The following is a 15,320-nucleotide window of genomic DNA, read 5'->3' as shown; positions in this document are numbered from 1 at the left end:
ACCAATGGCATAGAAATAATTTTTAATTATTGTTGGGGTTTTTGCAATACTTTAGCAGTATCCTTTATAAGCGGTTTGTCATTATCTGTTTTTGTCCAAGCAGAGCTAGTGGCAATGAACAAATCACATTTCTCAATGTGTATTCCTTTGTGTCTGTCTTGGCCATTCTCGATACGCCAGGGGTTACGCTCATATTCGCTCTCTGCAACCCATGAATATGTCATCAAAATTGAAGGTTCAGTGTGAACCACCTAGTGGATGAGACAAGAAGACTGCTAGTAGTTTGATCCAATAATCTGCCATTCGCATCACGGTAAATTTGATTGGCTTCTATGTATTCGTCAAAGGACAGGTATCTGCCTTCGCGATCGGCCAGGTGTTCTTTAACTGAGACCAATCAAATAGCTAGTCGTGTGCCTTCAGTTTTGCTTGGACATATTCGGGGTGCACAGAGAGCGAAAGTGAGCGTTACTCCTGGAGTATCGAGGATGGTCTTGGCATGTTTTACACAATTCTAGCGTGTGTCCTTGTGCGGTTGTCTGTTAAAGATTAAGAATAAATAAATAAATAGGGTTTACCAATGTTGAAGACAGTTTGCATGGTATATATAAATATTCCTTTTGTCTGGTAAATAACTGGTTTTAAGGTCACCTGAGACAAAGTCTCAAGTGACCTATTGCGATCGCCTTTTGTCCGGCGTCGTGCGTCGTGCGTCTGTAAACAATTTACATTTACTACTTCTTCTCCAAAACCCCTGAACTAATTTCAATGAAATTTTGCAGAAACTTTCCATGGCCAAAGGTCAAGCAAAATTGTGAATTATATGGCCCCCAGCCCCCAGGGTCCTGAGTGCGGGGGCAAAAAGGGTCAAATTTTGGACCAGCATTTGTTTAATTTCCATTGAAATTAATTCAAACTTGGTTAGCATTATCAGTATTGGTTAGCAGTTTGATGGTATGCACATATCAGCCCTGACTGATCCCCAGGGGCTGATGGGTGTGGCCAAAAAGGGTCGAATTGACTGAAATTTTTAAAATATTCTTCTCAAGATTCAGATATGGTAGAATCAAATACCCTTCATAGATGGAAGGGTCTTAAGGTGCTGTCCCAAAATTATGAATTTCATGACCCTGGGGTCTCACGTTTCTTCCTGGGGAGGGGGTAAACTTTACTATAGTTTAATTGTGAATTATATGGTCCCCAGTCCCCAGGGGCCTGAGGGGCGGGGCCAAAAAGTGTCAAATTGACTAAAATATCAAAAATCTTCTCAATATCCAGATATGGTAGAATCAAATACTCTTTATAGATGAAAGGGTCTTAAGGTGCTTTAACAAAATTCAGCTGACTGAAAGAACCAGATATTTTTTCACTGTATATCAGTCTGAGTTTGATCCGGGAGACTCTGCCGTAAACCAATTACTTTATATAACAAATGATATAAGTAAAGCAATAGATAATGGTAAATAAATACGAGTAGTGTTTTGTTATCTAAGCAAAGCTTTTGACAGGGTTTGGCATAAGAGTTTATTATATAAATTGAAAGCAGGTATATCTTCAAATGTTATTAAATGGTTTGAAGGTTATTTGAAAACTAAACGATATAACGGATTTTCCACAAGGATCAATACTTGGGCCTCTATTATTTCTCATCTACATTAACGATATTGTTAGTAATCTGAGGTGTAATGTCAAACTTTTTGTTGAAGATGTCTCTCTTTATGTAATAGCTGATGATCCAAATGAAGCTAGAAATATTATGAATAACGATTGAAATACTATTCAAAAATGGGCAAATACATAGTTGGTAACATTCAATCCAAATAAAACCGAAAGCTAACTTGTAAGAAGAAAAGCTTTGAGACCTGATCATGGTTATTTATATATGAATATTAGTGCTTCAACTTAAGTTTAAAATCATAAACATCTTGGTATTTGGTTTTCATCAAATTGTTCATGGCATGTTCATATCAATCATGTACTAGACTCAGCATCAAAATGTTTATTTGTACTAAGGAAATTGACGTTTTAACTTGATAGGAATTCTTTACAAACTATTTATATCTTATTTATAAGACCTGACCTAGAATACGTCGACATAGTTCGGGACAATGTTCCTAAATATTTAAGCTACAAATTAGAAAGTTTTCAATTAGAAGCAGCAATAATTGTTACAGGGGGTAGAAAATGAGCTAGTAAAGAACTTTTGTATAGAGATATCAAGTTGGAACAATTAGCAAAACGTCGCAAAAAAAAATAACATAATACAGTTTCACAAAATGGTCAACGACAAATCACCTACCTATCTGTCCTCACTAGTCCCTACAAGAATATCTGAAAACCACACATACAATACAAGAAGAACTGACTTACACTCAACCCTTAAAACCCGCACAAATATATACATAAAGACTTTTTTTACCCTCATCGATTCCGGTAAGGAACAGACTACCACAAAATATAAGAGGAAATTCAACAGTACATAATATGCTAAAAACTTATCTCAGCAATACAACACACGCTCCAAACTACTTCAACTCAGGTAATAGCAAATGTCAATTACTCCCCTATAGACTCTGACTCAATTGTAGCTCACTTAACGAATATTTATTTCATAAAAACTTTATAGACTCATCACATTGTTCTTGTGGGTTTGCCATAGAAGATATTTATCTTTATTAAGTATCTGAATATAGCTGTTGTTGTTGCTGTTTAACCGTCGTCGTCATCAGCCAGTTCCATCCATCGTCGAGGGTTTCAATCCCTACCCTGGAACTCTTTCCGGATGGTGGGTCAGCAGGGGTGATCAATCCCTACTCTCCGACGGTTGGATTCCAGCTGCTGTCTCCTCTCGGCATCCACTGCCATCGTGATGCCCGTTCCGCTTCGTTCCCCAACTCTCTCACTGCCGTCTTCCTTACTCCTCTCGTGATACCGAGGGCTCCGAGCATCCTCCAGCACGATTGGGCCGGGAATCCTCTGCAGCCTACTTCCACAGGAAAGTTCCATGCCTGCCAGCAATTTTCTGCCACACTCCTCTGTCAGCTCCGCATACTTCTTGCTCTTCTTCCGATCGTGCGCTGATTCACACCTTGTCTCCCACGGCACATTCAGTTCCATTATCACCAGTTTCGTCTTGCTGGGTGATAACAACACTATGTCCGGTCGTAGTGTTGTCTCAAGGATCTCCGGAAAAAAACAATTTCCTCCCTCCAAGATCCACACGTATCTCCCAGTCTCCTGCACCTCCAAGAATACCCAGGCTGGCACTCCTTGCTGTTCCCGACGGTGTCTGTCCCTCTCTGTGGAACCAAATGAACGTTGGTCCCCTTTGTGTTCCATGTGTTTTCTTCCTTTCCCTAGGGGGGTGGGGTCATGAATTAAATGATGATAGGGTCAATTCTGAAATATTTCTTGCCGTACAGGACTTAATCATCAACAACAAACGGTGTTTGCTTTAATAATAGGCACTTGTATTTACACGACTGAGGTTACACAAAGTTTTAAGTTTAGTTTAATTTTGTCATTTCTTTACCTTCTTTACTTCTATTCAATGTACCAGTAAATAGCTTACAGCCGATGTGCTATAAATTCTATAAATAATTACATCTTCGTATCTCGTAACCGTTCTGTCAATCTGTCATCAATAATATGTGCAAAGGTCCATGTAAACTGTGCCGTAATGTCCAATAGAGGAGAGGAATTAGGGTAAGCTCTTAGCTTGTTTTCCTATCCTCTTTATTCTATGTTTTGTGAAATTTGCTTAATGTGCCAAAAAAATGGAAATAATGTTTAAACTAAAAAGGAGATAGAAGGACATTACCACAACAAATGAAAATATTCACCGATAGGGGTCACAACCTCAGGAATTGTGAATCACCATGATGATGAGCTGAATAGTAGACTAACCACAGTTTTTTTGAACTGGGATCTGATAAAAACGCACTTTATTTTAATAATTATTTCTTCAAATTTTCATTTGTATGAGGACAGTTAAGTACTACATATGTAAATACCCTTATTTGGTCATCGGATGCACGTGACTCCCTGTATTATGCATAAGATTGGTATGTCCGTTCAGTAACAGAAATATCGTGTCATAATGTTTCTTAACCATATTTATCAATAATAAGGTTCAACGTTTTGGCTGACGATTCTACGAATGCACACGTCATATAGGTCATCACATACGTACGGCCAGTCTTGACCAATGGAAATGCGAAATGTATCTATTTATATGCTTCGGTAGTACCTTGTCCGTACGTGGTGCATTACTAAAATTAAGCATTTCTGATTGAGACATTCTAGAAATGGCGCCTTCTGATTGGCTACAAAAACCGGAAAACTACGCAATGACTGGCTTTGGAATGCCTAACGGCGATTTTCAATAACATTGATTGATCTCTCACAGAATCCAGACGCACGCGGGTAGATCTACCTGGGATATATATCACAGGTAACTTGTCCAGGTGTCACTTGCAATGTTTTGTCATTACACGAGCACATCAACAGAAAGAAGTTCAAGGTAAGCGTTTATTGTACATATTGATATATCATAAATATTTATCTAATTAATCATCAAGAAATATCATAATGAACATATTCTCCGAAAATCCACGAATTATAATTAATCAACGTTTTTCTGTTTTATTTATTACTTTTAACCAGTGCTAATTATGAATTCTTATCTTGAAAACGAATACTGTTGCAATATATCTGGGTAATTAATTCGTTATAGTTTGGAAGTGTTTCATTAGAGAAATTATAACGGCTCTTTATTCGGATCTAAATTTGTGTTCATGTAGTTAAAAGAAAACCACTTCAATATCTGCATCCTAATCATAAAGACATAAAATTACCGCCTCGTTAAATAAAGGGGCGGCATGTAAGGTAATTTACATACATAACAATTTGGCGCAAAAACAACAATTAGGATATTCCAAAAATTAAGATAAGAAAGACGGCTAACAGGATGTATGATTTAATCCAATATCCAATATCCAATACAATAGCCAACGCACACCTTAAACAGGTCTATGTAAAGCTCTAACACTTTTTAGTAGGGATACGTTTTATTATTGATTATTTTTCATGTTTGTAATGTATAAATAAATGATATTTCGCTGTTAGTTTAGTACAAATCTTTTAAATCTGCTGTTTAAATTCAGTTGAGCACAGCAGAACCCTTTTTCAGATTTAGCATATGTTATTGCATTGAAATACAACAAGAAATAAGACCAGGTCGAAGATTTGGCAACATTTATAAACTCAGTGTAAAAGCTATCACGAAGATATGTATTACATCTATATTATTTAAACGAGATGAGGGTTGTTATTTTGTATATACCCGTATAGCGTGTTCCATATCACTATATTTTTAATTTTATCAATGGTGTTTTGCAAAAGGTGGATCCTTTCGCCCCAGTAATCACACATTGTTTAGTATCATAACTAACGATGAAATCTCCTTTTTAGGGTATTTGTTTCCAACAGATCAATATTTGCATTTTTTTTTTTTTAGAATTTTAAAGACTATCTCTTTTATACGTCAATCGGCTATCACAATGGTACAGTAACCTGGATTGCTACCTATCTATCAATTGTCTGAAACATCGCAGTCAGAGTGAATGATAGAATTGATTTCTGATTTATTAAGACATACAATGTGCTTTCCGTGGCAAACTAAACCGTAGTCATCGAGTTATATAACAGTGTTTTTTATCTCAAGAATTTCTCGTCAATTTAAAAATTGGCTACAGGTGACATTGTTCAATAAAAAAATTCGAGTTAAAAAAACATTTACATTTGCCTCGTTACCCATTCAATAAGTACATTGCAGTGTATATATTATTATTCTTTGTTGTGTGTGGGTTGGGGGTTATAACGTTTTCCTTTTGTTTTGGTGTCTCCTTTTACTAAGAGTATTCCGTCTTTACGTATTGCAGAGTTATCTTCTCTTGGGAGCAGGTATTTATTGTTACGTCACTTGTTTGTGAGAGTAACGTCATCAATTTTTGAGAAAACGACGTAATTTTCTCACACAAACCAATCTTACGTTGATTTGGCCGTTTATAAAACGTCATGCGGTGTAAACTGAAATAATAGTTTGTGACTGGTTTAGAGTGAAATTGTTACATGTAGAATATGAAACGAATTATACATATTATTTGTTGATAAAGAAAGGACTCTGTCGTTCGAGTTACAGTTAAAAATATAATAAAATGAAAACATTCATTGATCTTAGTTGTAAGCCTATCCGGTAACACTCCGGATGTCAGTGTAAAATTTAACGGGGTATATATATATATATTTGCATTTTTTTAAAATGGATTTGTAATAGTTTTTTCATCATTACTTTCAACGCTATCCTTGATTAATTAAATGGTATTCTTTAAACTGTAAAATTGCTGCATTTGTATTAAATGTTTTATTAAAGAAACAGTATAAAGTATCGTGTTTCGGTGGCTTAAATCAAACAAATGAATTACTATTAACTTGAAAATCAAGTAAAATTGAAGTTGTTATTCCGGACTCAATGTTTGGACTTCAATATTTTACATTGCCTTCGGCTGATGTGATCGAAGACACACGATCCTGTCATATTGACGTACAGGTATGTTGGATACTTGAAACACTCGTACTTCCGGTTCTACATTATCATATTTATGATCCTGTAAATCTCAGTCGGCCTTCGTTGGTTCAAAGTCCATTTTGATGGAATCTATATAGGTACATGTATAATTTCAAATAAAAATTGCGAAAATAAATTTAAAAAAAGTCCTATTTGACAACGCCAACAACCAATTTCATATATATTGCTAAAATGGTTTATTTTGCTTGACCATGACTATAAATACTTACTCAGTACTTCCCCCCGAGGCGTACAATGTACCACACACGCTGTTTACCAAGTGTCCAGTTCGAAATGACCCCAAGAAACAGACGTTCCGTCGCCAATGTTGCGCGAAATTGTCCTCAAAATCTTAATCCACATATATACACACCGATGTCATCGTCTTGATATATCGATCATGTATATATAACTTGTCAATTTTTGGGATATTTTTCCTTCATCAGATGACATTGACAGAGTTGCCTCAGTAAAGATCCCACTTGGGGATTTCTTGTTATATATCTATGACATCATTTCTATATATAGATATGGCTAATGCTATTGTCTAATGTATAAAAGGGTTTCATTTCAAGTGATTTCTTTTCTGAATTATAAGTATTTTCATGTATTAAACTGAGTATAGTGTGTCTATGTGATTTTCATTGCTTTTCATTCATTGAAATCCAAGACAAATATTGCTGATATTTCTCCCAAGGGAAAAGAAGATGTCTGTTATTTAGTGTCTTGGAATTAGTAAAATTGCAGTACCTTAAGTTAATATATTAACATTTGCGCGGCCACTATATGAACATTACCAGCAGAAATGCAATGCCCCTACGTCAAAGACTCAAATGACTAGGGTTAATTAATATTTTTGGCCCCAATTTGATTAAAATAAGGATGTTCCGCCAATGTCGTTTAAAGGACGACGCATAAACAAAACGAAGTAAATAAATAAATTATTTAAGAATAAATAGATAAACTCAAAATATTTGTTCTATAGTAAAAATGTTAATATATGGATTGAACGGGTTTTTTTTTAATGAAAATCGGTTACATCCATATTACGCCCGACCGGGCTTCATGCAGTATGGATGTAACCGATTTGCGTTCATACCGGCCTGAAAATAAAAATAAAACGCTGTTCAATCCCTATATGGTACAACTAACGTAAGAAAGATACGTTAACTTTACCAAAAACAAACAAAAATTACACGAATTCATTGCATGGTAACATGTTTGCAATGATAGACCAGAGTTGTTAAACATCTCTTAAACGATTGCTCGAAGAGATCATACCAATAATTCCTCTTTCCGTAAAACTTTCTATAAAAAGGATCAGTAATTTACATGTTTTACATGTATTTTTTTTTTTTTTTCTTTTTGCCAACAAACAAATTGGCAAAGACATTTCGCACAAAAAAAGTCTTGAATAATATCTGTTTTCATTTTGAACGTGTTATGTATACTCCCTGTTAGGTAAATAATACGATGGTAAAATTCAACGTCTGACGAGCAGCAGGAAACTGAAATAAAGTTTCCCCTCAGACTCCTAGAATACAGGCAAATTTAATTTTGAATTTCAAAAGTTCTGAAAATATATATAAAAAAGGTATTACATGAACTTGAGCTATGCTAACGTAAACAAATACGACAGTCATACATGTATGCTGTATGTAACACGATTTTTCATTGGATAAAAATTGCATGATTAACCATGTCAGAATTAACATGCTATTGCGGTTTCCGCACCTATGCGAGATAATTCTCATTCATTCACTCATTGACAGGAAGTCGTGACTGGCACTGTTCAAACCGAACATAAATTGTGGTTTTCCATTCACGCTTGATTCGCATACTTTCCCGCCCCCACACAAAGTGAAGTCATCCTTTCTTTCTTTCTTTCTTTCTTTCTTTCTTTCCATACATGCATGCATGCATACATACATACATACATACATACATACATACATACATACATACATACATACATACATACATACATACATACATTTCGCGCCTTAGAAGTTTTGAGCTTAGATTGATTTTGATTTATCTATCTATATATTTCTTTTTTTTTCCAGATTGTTCAAGATGTGGAATTTGTCAGTTTGCGTCCTCTTCTTATTCATGTTATCCCGCGTTAGAAGTTTGCAGCTCAACGAGGCGGGACAATTCTTCAATAGCAGACGATACGGAGGTTTTGTCAGTGTTTCAGAAAACGAGAACTCGTAAGTTATATATATATATATATATATATAATCTACAGGGTAGGTAACATGAGAAGTATGGCGATGGTTACAGGGTAGATAACTTTCAGTGAGAGTGACGGCATAGGAAGCAAGGGAGATAACTTCTAATGATCGATCAATTAGAATGACAAAAGGGGTTATTTGTGTGGTACAGTAACAGTGTGACAGGGAGGGAGGATCAAATCGAAAAAAAACACCATTAATCCTCTTACTATCTGATGCAATACATCATTTTTATGCATTCAATATATGCTGCTGAATAATTATCGTTTTAAATTGTCTTATCACCAGATTCATCATTATGTCTAACGGTGTGCCTGACCACGCCCCCGATACCCAGACATCACAACCAATCATACTTCGGAACAACGTCTTTAATGTTCCGAAGAACCCCACGATAGCAGAAGAACCCGGATGTCTCCCGATGGGACCAATAGGAATATCTCGGACCGGCGTGGTTATCTTTAACCCTCTCAACAGAGAGGGTCAGAATGCCGTGGAAGGTGACACAGCTGAACAGCTAGATGAATGTAGTGGTCATGCAGACCGCATGGGCGTCTACCACTACCACGCCCTTCCTACAAACTGTCTATACAAGGGAGAAGAAGACGAACTGATTGGTGTAGCACGTGACGGGTTTCCTATTTACGGACCAATGGCGTCTGACCTTAAACGAGAGGTCATGAACTCTGACCTTGACGAATGTCACGGTCGGTTTGTAAACGGACAGTACCGATACCATGCTACCAACCAATTCCCATACTTCCTTGGGTGTTTAAGGGGAACCATGCCCCGTCGAATGGGGGAGCCGACGAGAACCTGCAATGAAACGTCAGGTAGGTCTCAAACAATATGTACATGTACTAAGTCAAGCTTATTTTAAGTGGTCCCTTAATGCAGATGACCCTTAGGTTTGATTCATGGTTTAAAGTGGTCGCTTATCACAGGTTGTCTCTTAATGGAGGTGATCTCTTATTGGAGGTGGTCTCTCAATGGAGGTGGTCTCTTAATGGAGGTGGTCTCTTAACAACAAACTGGAGGCAATGAATTAACGCAATGGAGAACACTAAATGTCGCCTTATGAACATTTGGCCCTAAATTTTGAAAATTGTTCATGGGACGTAAACATCAAAAGTGGTCGCTTAACACAGGTAGTCTCTTAATAAAGTTGGTCGTATAAGCATATTTGAATCCACTGCAAAGTATAACGGACGCGGTTTGTAGCCAAGTTATAAATTATAATCCGCTTTGTGATAAAGTATAAAGACATCCTCTATTTTTTTTAGTTACGGAAGTATCCGACAATATATCGAAACTACCGTACCTTTGAAATAATCATGTAAAGGCGTAATCATTTAGGTTTATTTTGGTTAAAACATGGAGATCCGTACTATCTGACATTCCCAAGAATTCCTGCTTATTATTCTTACAAGAAATTTGATTGCGGATGTCAAAAATATCTCGAATTCATTGTTAACAGGAATTCGTAATTTAGCATAACTCTTCGGAAATTGACATTTCTATGTATCGCAGTGTTCGTACACAAAATGTTTGACAAGGATACATGTACCTGTAGTCTTATTTCGGTACATGTTTTACCAACCCGTCTCATAACGGAACTATGTATGTGTATATTACTATGGTGTACCGGACAGAGATATTTCATGTTTTATGGTCCTCTGTGTGTGCTGCATGTAATGCGAGAAAACGGAAAACAATCAATCACCCACTGAACTCAGTTTCATAAACGCTCTTCAGCTAAAAGGTACCTATGTTCTCAACTGACAGAATTATCTTAAATTTAGGATAGTTTAGGAAACTGGGATCTTTGTGTCATTGTGCCATGTAGACAGAAAAGTATCTACCTTCAGAATAAGACAGGATTGTTAAGTGTCCTCAACTTAGCTAAGCCTCGTTGTGGACAAAGAAAAATATCACCCTCTGATTGAAATTTCCCTGTCACCACAACAGTGATGATCTATTTTAACAGTGTATTACAATCAACTTGAATTCGAAATAAAGTTTAAACCAGAAACAACTAATTGCATATAATATCTTCTATTTTGCATTGCAGCTTTCGACAAGCAATGGGGCTACTTGTGTGCATGCGACAGACCTAACACCACGGACAGGCAGGGTCAAGGTCGTTTCTCGCCGGTGTTGGGAAGGGACGGATCTCCACGACCTATGGGGTTTATCCCAGGCCAGGGTCAAGACCCGTTTGGAAGAAGACAGATGAGTCCAGGTCCCATGGTGGGAGGACAAATTCCAGGACAGGTTATGATTGGTCCTAACGGACAGCCAATCAGCACAGCAAATCAATTTCAAATCGGCCCCAATGGGCAGATAGTTAACGGCGAAAATCAACTCCAAATTGGACCAAATGGACAAATAATTGGTAGAGGAAACCCAATGCAAGATGGTGCCAATGGACAACTACAGAATCCCGGAAGTCAACTTCAAATTGGTCCGAACGGAAATCCTATTCAAATGCCTATATCGACAGGTCCTAGTGCTACTCAAGGACAAAGACCTCTGGGATTTTTACCTTCACAACAACAAGGAGAGGGAACTGAACAAGCAAATGGAAATCCAGTACAAGGACAGATTCCGAGACCTCTCGGATTTTTACCTACACAACAACAAACTGGAGGAGAGCAAGTGTCTATTGGACCAAACGGTCAAATAATTAATTCTGAAAGTCGAATTCAAATTGGTCCTAACGGAAACCCAATTCAGATGCCTATTATGACAGGTCCGGGTGCTATTCAAGGTCAAGCACAGAGACCTCTCGGATTTATGCCTGCACAACAGCAAGCTAGAGGAGAACAAGTGTCTATTGGACCAAATGGACAAATTATAAGCTCGGAAAGTCAAATTCAATTTGATCCAAACGGTAACCCTGTTCAAATGCCTATATCGACAGGTCCAGGTTCCATTCAAGGACAAAGACCTCTCGGATTTTTACCAACGCAACAACAAGGAGAGGGAACTGAACAATCAAATGGAAATCCCGTACAAGGACAGATTCCGAGACCTCTCGGATTTTTACCTACACAACAGCAAACTGGAGGAGAGCAAGTGTCTATAGGACCAAACGGTCAAATAATTAATTCTGGAAGTGAAGTTCAAATTGGTCCTAACGGAAACCCAATTCAGATGCCTATTATGACAGGTCCGGGTGCTATCCAAGGTCAAGCACAGAGACCTCTCGGGTTTATGCCTACACAACAGCAAGCTAGAGGAGAACAAGTGTCTATTGGACCAAACGGTCAAATAATCAATTCCGGAAGTCAAATTCAAATTGGACCTAACGGAAACCCAATCCAGATGCCTATCATGACAGGCCCGGGTGCTATTCAAGGTCAAGCACAGAGACCTCTCGGGTTTTTACCTACACAACAACAAAGAGAGGGTGGACAATTTTCAGGAAACCCAGGACAAGGACAGATTTCAACTCCACTTGGATTTTTGCCTGGACAAGAGATAGGCAGACAACAACCCAATGGAATGCAAAGACAGCAGACACCTCTCGGATTTTTACCAAGACCATCCGTTGAAGGTGCTGAACAGTTGACCAGCATGCCCGGTCAGGGTCAAATACCAAATGTTAATGGCCGTCCACCTTTTCCAGGGGCTTTCCCCTTACCTCAAAATGGCGAACAATCGAACAGTGAACAATCACGCTTCGCAAACGGTGTCGCTGAAAACGGTGAACAACCACGTACTGTAAACGGTATCCAACAAAATGGCGAGCAACCACTTCCGATATTCGTTAACGGTGTTGCACAGAACCCGGATCAGCCAATGACGAGACTGGTAAGGACACAGAACGGTCAAGTAATCTCTGTATTGGTTAACTCTGGTTCTCAGAATGGACAGACACTCACCGTCCCCCGCGTCGATCGACCGATAGGGAACAATATTCCAAGGTTCGAAGTTCGCCGCTTCGGTCAGCCACCTACCACCTTCTTGACACAAAATGGCGGAATGATTCCAACTGCCAACCCACAAGTTCCAGGGCAACCACCAATGGTAGGGCCTCCGTTTGTAAGGCAAAATGCAAACGGGATGGGAATAGGGCCTCAAGGTCAAGGACGATTTCAACCTATTAATCCTTCACCTTCATCAAATGCTGCAGTTCAAGGTCAAACTGAAACCATAGAAGGTCTAGAGATCCTTGATAAATCTACTCAAGAAAATAATCAGGAGATATCCGATTCCTTGTTACGAAAACCTTTTGATGGTCAACGGCGACGGTTGCCTGGTTTTGGTCAGTATGGTAGATATCATATGTTCAACATGTATCTAGGGGACAAGTTATGATTCCATCCAGACAAAGGAGAGGTGTATGCGAGATATAAAGTCACCAAAGAGCCAGTAAGAGGTCGGCGTCCACCCCATTTTGCGTGAGAAGAACTTTAGCTCAGTACGCAATTGGAAGTGAAGTTTGATATAGTACTACATCTAGTAATACCGACCGTTGAGTGAGGAGACTTTCGTTGAGTACTGTTCACCGTTCCGTATTATGGAGCTACGACTTTGAGATAGTATAGCCGAACTTAAAACAAAGATATTGTTGTATATAACGATCAACTTTACGACTTTGGATACTGCCGAACTTTGTGCAAGAATGTCGTTAAGGTATACTGAACGTTTAGCAATTGACAGTAGCTGTTTGAGAGCAAATGTTGTTTAGGAGAGATATTGAACCGACATATTTCAAATTTATGGTGCAAAATTAGAATTCACCAAAAAGCGCGACTGTATGGTTTATCGGTCGTGTGTCAAATAAAACACTTTTGTAATTTTATAGAAATATGGAAAACTAAATAATGTAACAGTGGAAATTGTCGAGAACGCAAATTATTGCATATTGACGCTTCGTACAATTCGCGGAGAGGATATTTTCGCGTTTGAAATGTAGCCGTAATGTATATCTATAATTCCGCGTAAATATTTCACGCAGATTTAACATATCGCGTAGAGAATATGTCAACAGCGAAAAAATGTTTTTTTTACAGTATATAAATCAATATTGTGTATGTGAGAATGAGATATTATATTTGTTTGTGTGAGAGTCTCCTTTCTGTAGAATTCATATAATATTATTTGAAATAAGTCAGTCAAACAGTTGTTGTACATTGTATGTATTTACCTTTTATAAAGTTTATAATATAGTTTCTAATGTTTGATACTTAGGAGGGAGATAATTACAGGAAGGGCCATCCTTAATGTTGAATATGTAAATTAATGAATATGAAATCCATAATTCTGTGTTGTAAACAAATAAAAATATGAACTTAAAACGAATTTGTGTTGATGAAAACAAATTACATAAACTTAATCTTTAAGAATGTATGTTACAATTTACATCCTACTTTACTGTGACGGCAGTTCCATATTAAGCTGAATGAATCTTCTTAAATATGGTATTCTATAAGGAGGCCTACTATGACCATATATGTCCAGTGTAGTTTGGAGCTTAGCATTTGTGTGCTAAATTTCCCATCAAAATGAACCCTGCGGTAATTTTAAAATATCATCTTTGGTTGAAATCACAATACAATTACCTGCCTTGCAAGTGTCTATGGAAACCTGGAGTCACTTCGGATACATTTATTTGCATCCCAGAAAAGAAGGTCCAAATATTGGCGGAGTTTTCTTTTAAAGGTAGATTTGCTAACATTTGGCACCGGGAAATAATAGTATAAGCTCGAATTCATAATTTCTTATTTACTTCATCAACGCTGCAAACTAGAAAACAAATATCTGTGCCCATCAGCAGAAGTTGTTTACGAATTAGTAAGTTACATGTAAATATCGCGATTTAACTTAGATAATTTCTTCGCTCGCCTAAACTGTATGCCCGTAGGCTCCGATCCATCAATTAACTACACCAGTGACAGGTTTTGTAAGATGAGGTACAGTTGTACGCTTCCTTCTCTAGGTAAACGATAGTTGAGTCAGTCTACATGTCACGAAATGTTATTCAACAAAAGTTCTTGATTTTTTTTTTAAAGAGGTACCGAATATTCAGGCCAAACTTTTACGAACGTTACTCCGATAAGGAAGTTCCATAACAGTAGTTTGTACGTCGGTAGGCATTATGAGAGTGAATTGAAAATCTTCAGGAAATTGTCCTTCAATTCAGCTGAAATTAAGCAATGATTTAATAGGCAAATAACTTGAGAAAAATATCTTTAACTTAGTAAAATTGTAAAACTAAACAAAAACATATCAACTTCATTAAGAGTTACAGAAGACACTACACATATATCTCCATACAGAGTTACAGTAGACACTAGACACATATCTCCATACAGAGTTACAGTAGACACTTGACACATATCTCCATACAGAGTTATAGTAGACACTAGACATATATCTCCATACATAGTTAGAGTAAACACTAGATATATATCTCCATATATAGTTACAGTAGACACTACACATAT

General features: G+C 37.4%; 1 protein-coding gene across 1 annotated transcript; it reads left to right on the top strand.

Moving 5' to 3' along the window:
* The first annotated feature begins 4,472 nt into the window (after positions 1-4,472).
* LOC110446743 (glutenin, high molecular weight subunit DX5-like) lies at positions 4,473-14,159 on the top strand. Its single transcript, XM_021492042.1, has 4 exons — positions 4,473-4,522; positions 8,695-8,841; positions 9,154-9,698; positions 10,937-14,159. Exons 1-4 carry the CDS (start codon positions 4,479-4,481, stop codon positions 13,186-13,188), a joined length of 2,988 nt encoding a protein of 995 aa, XP_021347717.1. The 5' UTR covers positions 4,473-4,478; the 3' UTR covers positions 13,189-14,159.
* Positions 14,160-15,320: the final 1,161 nt, after the last annotated feature.

Source organism: Mizuhopecten yessoensis, unplaced genomic scaffold (assembly GCF_002113885.1).
Source record: "Mizuhopecten yessoensis strain PY_sf001 unplaced genomic scaffold, ASM211388v2 scaffold2977, whole genome shotgun sequence".
NCBI lineage: Eukaryota > Metazoa > Mollusca > Bivalvia > Pectinida > Pectinidae > Mizuhopecten > Mizuhopecten yessoensis.
The sequence above is the reverse complement of the archived record's forward strand: the minus strand, read 5'-3'. Positions and strand labels throughout refer to the sequence as shown.

Bases quoted from the DNA above. Each gene is read 5' to 3' on its own strand.
- LOC110446743 (XM_021492042.1), top strand. From the start codon at position 4,479: ATGTTTTGTCATTACACGAGCACATCAACAGAAAGAAGTTCAAG. The intron at 4,523-8,694 runs GTAAGCGTTTAT...TTTTTTTTCCAG, and splicing joins TCAACAGAAAGAAGTTCAAG to ATTGTTCAAGATGTGGAATT. The intron at 9,699-10,936 runs GTAGGTCTCAAA...TTTGCATTGCAG, and splicing joins AACCTGCAATGAAACGTCAG to CTTTCGACAAGCAATGGGGC.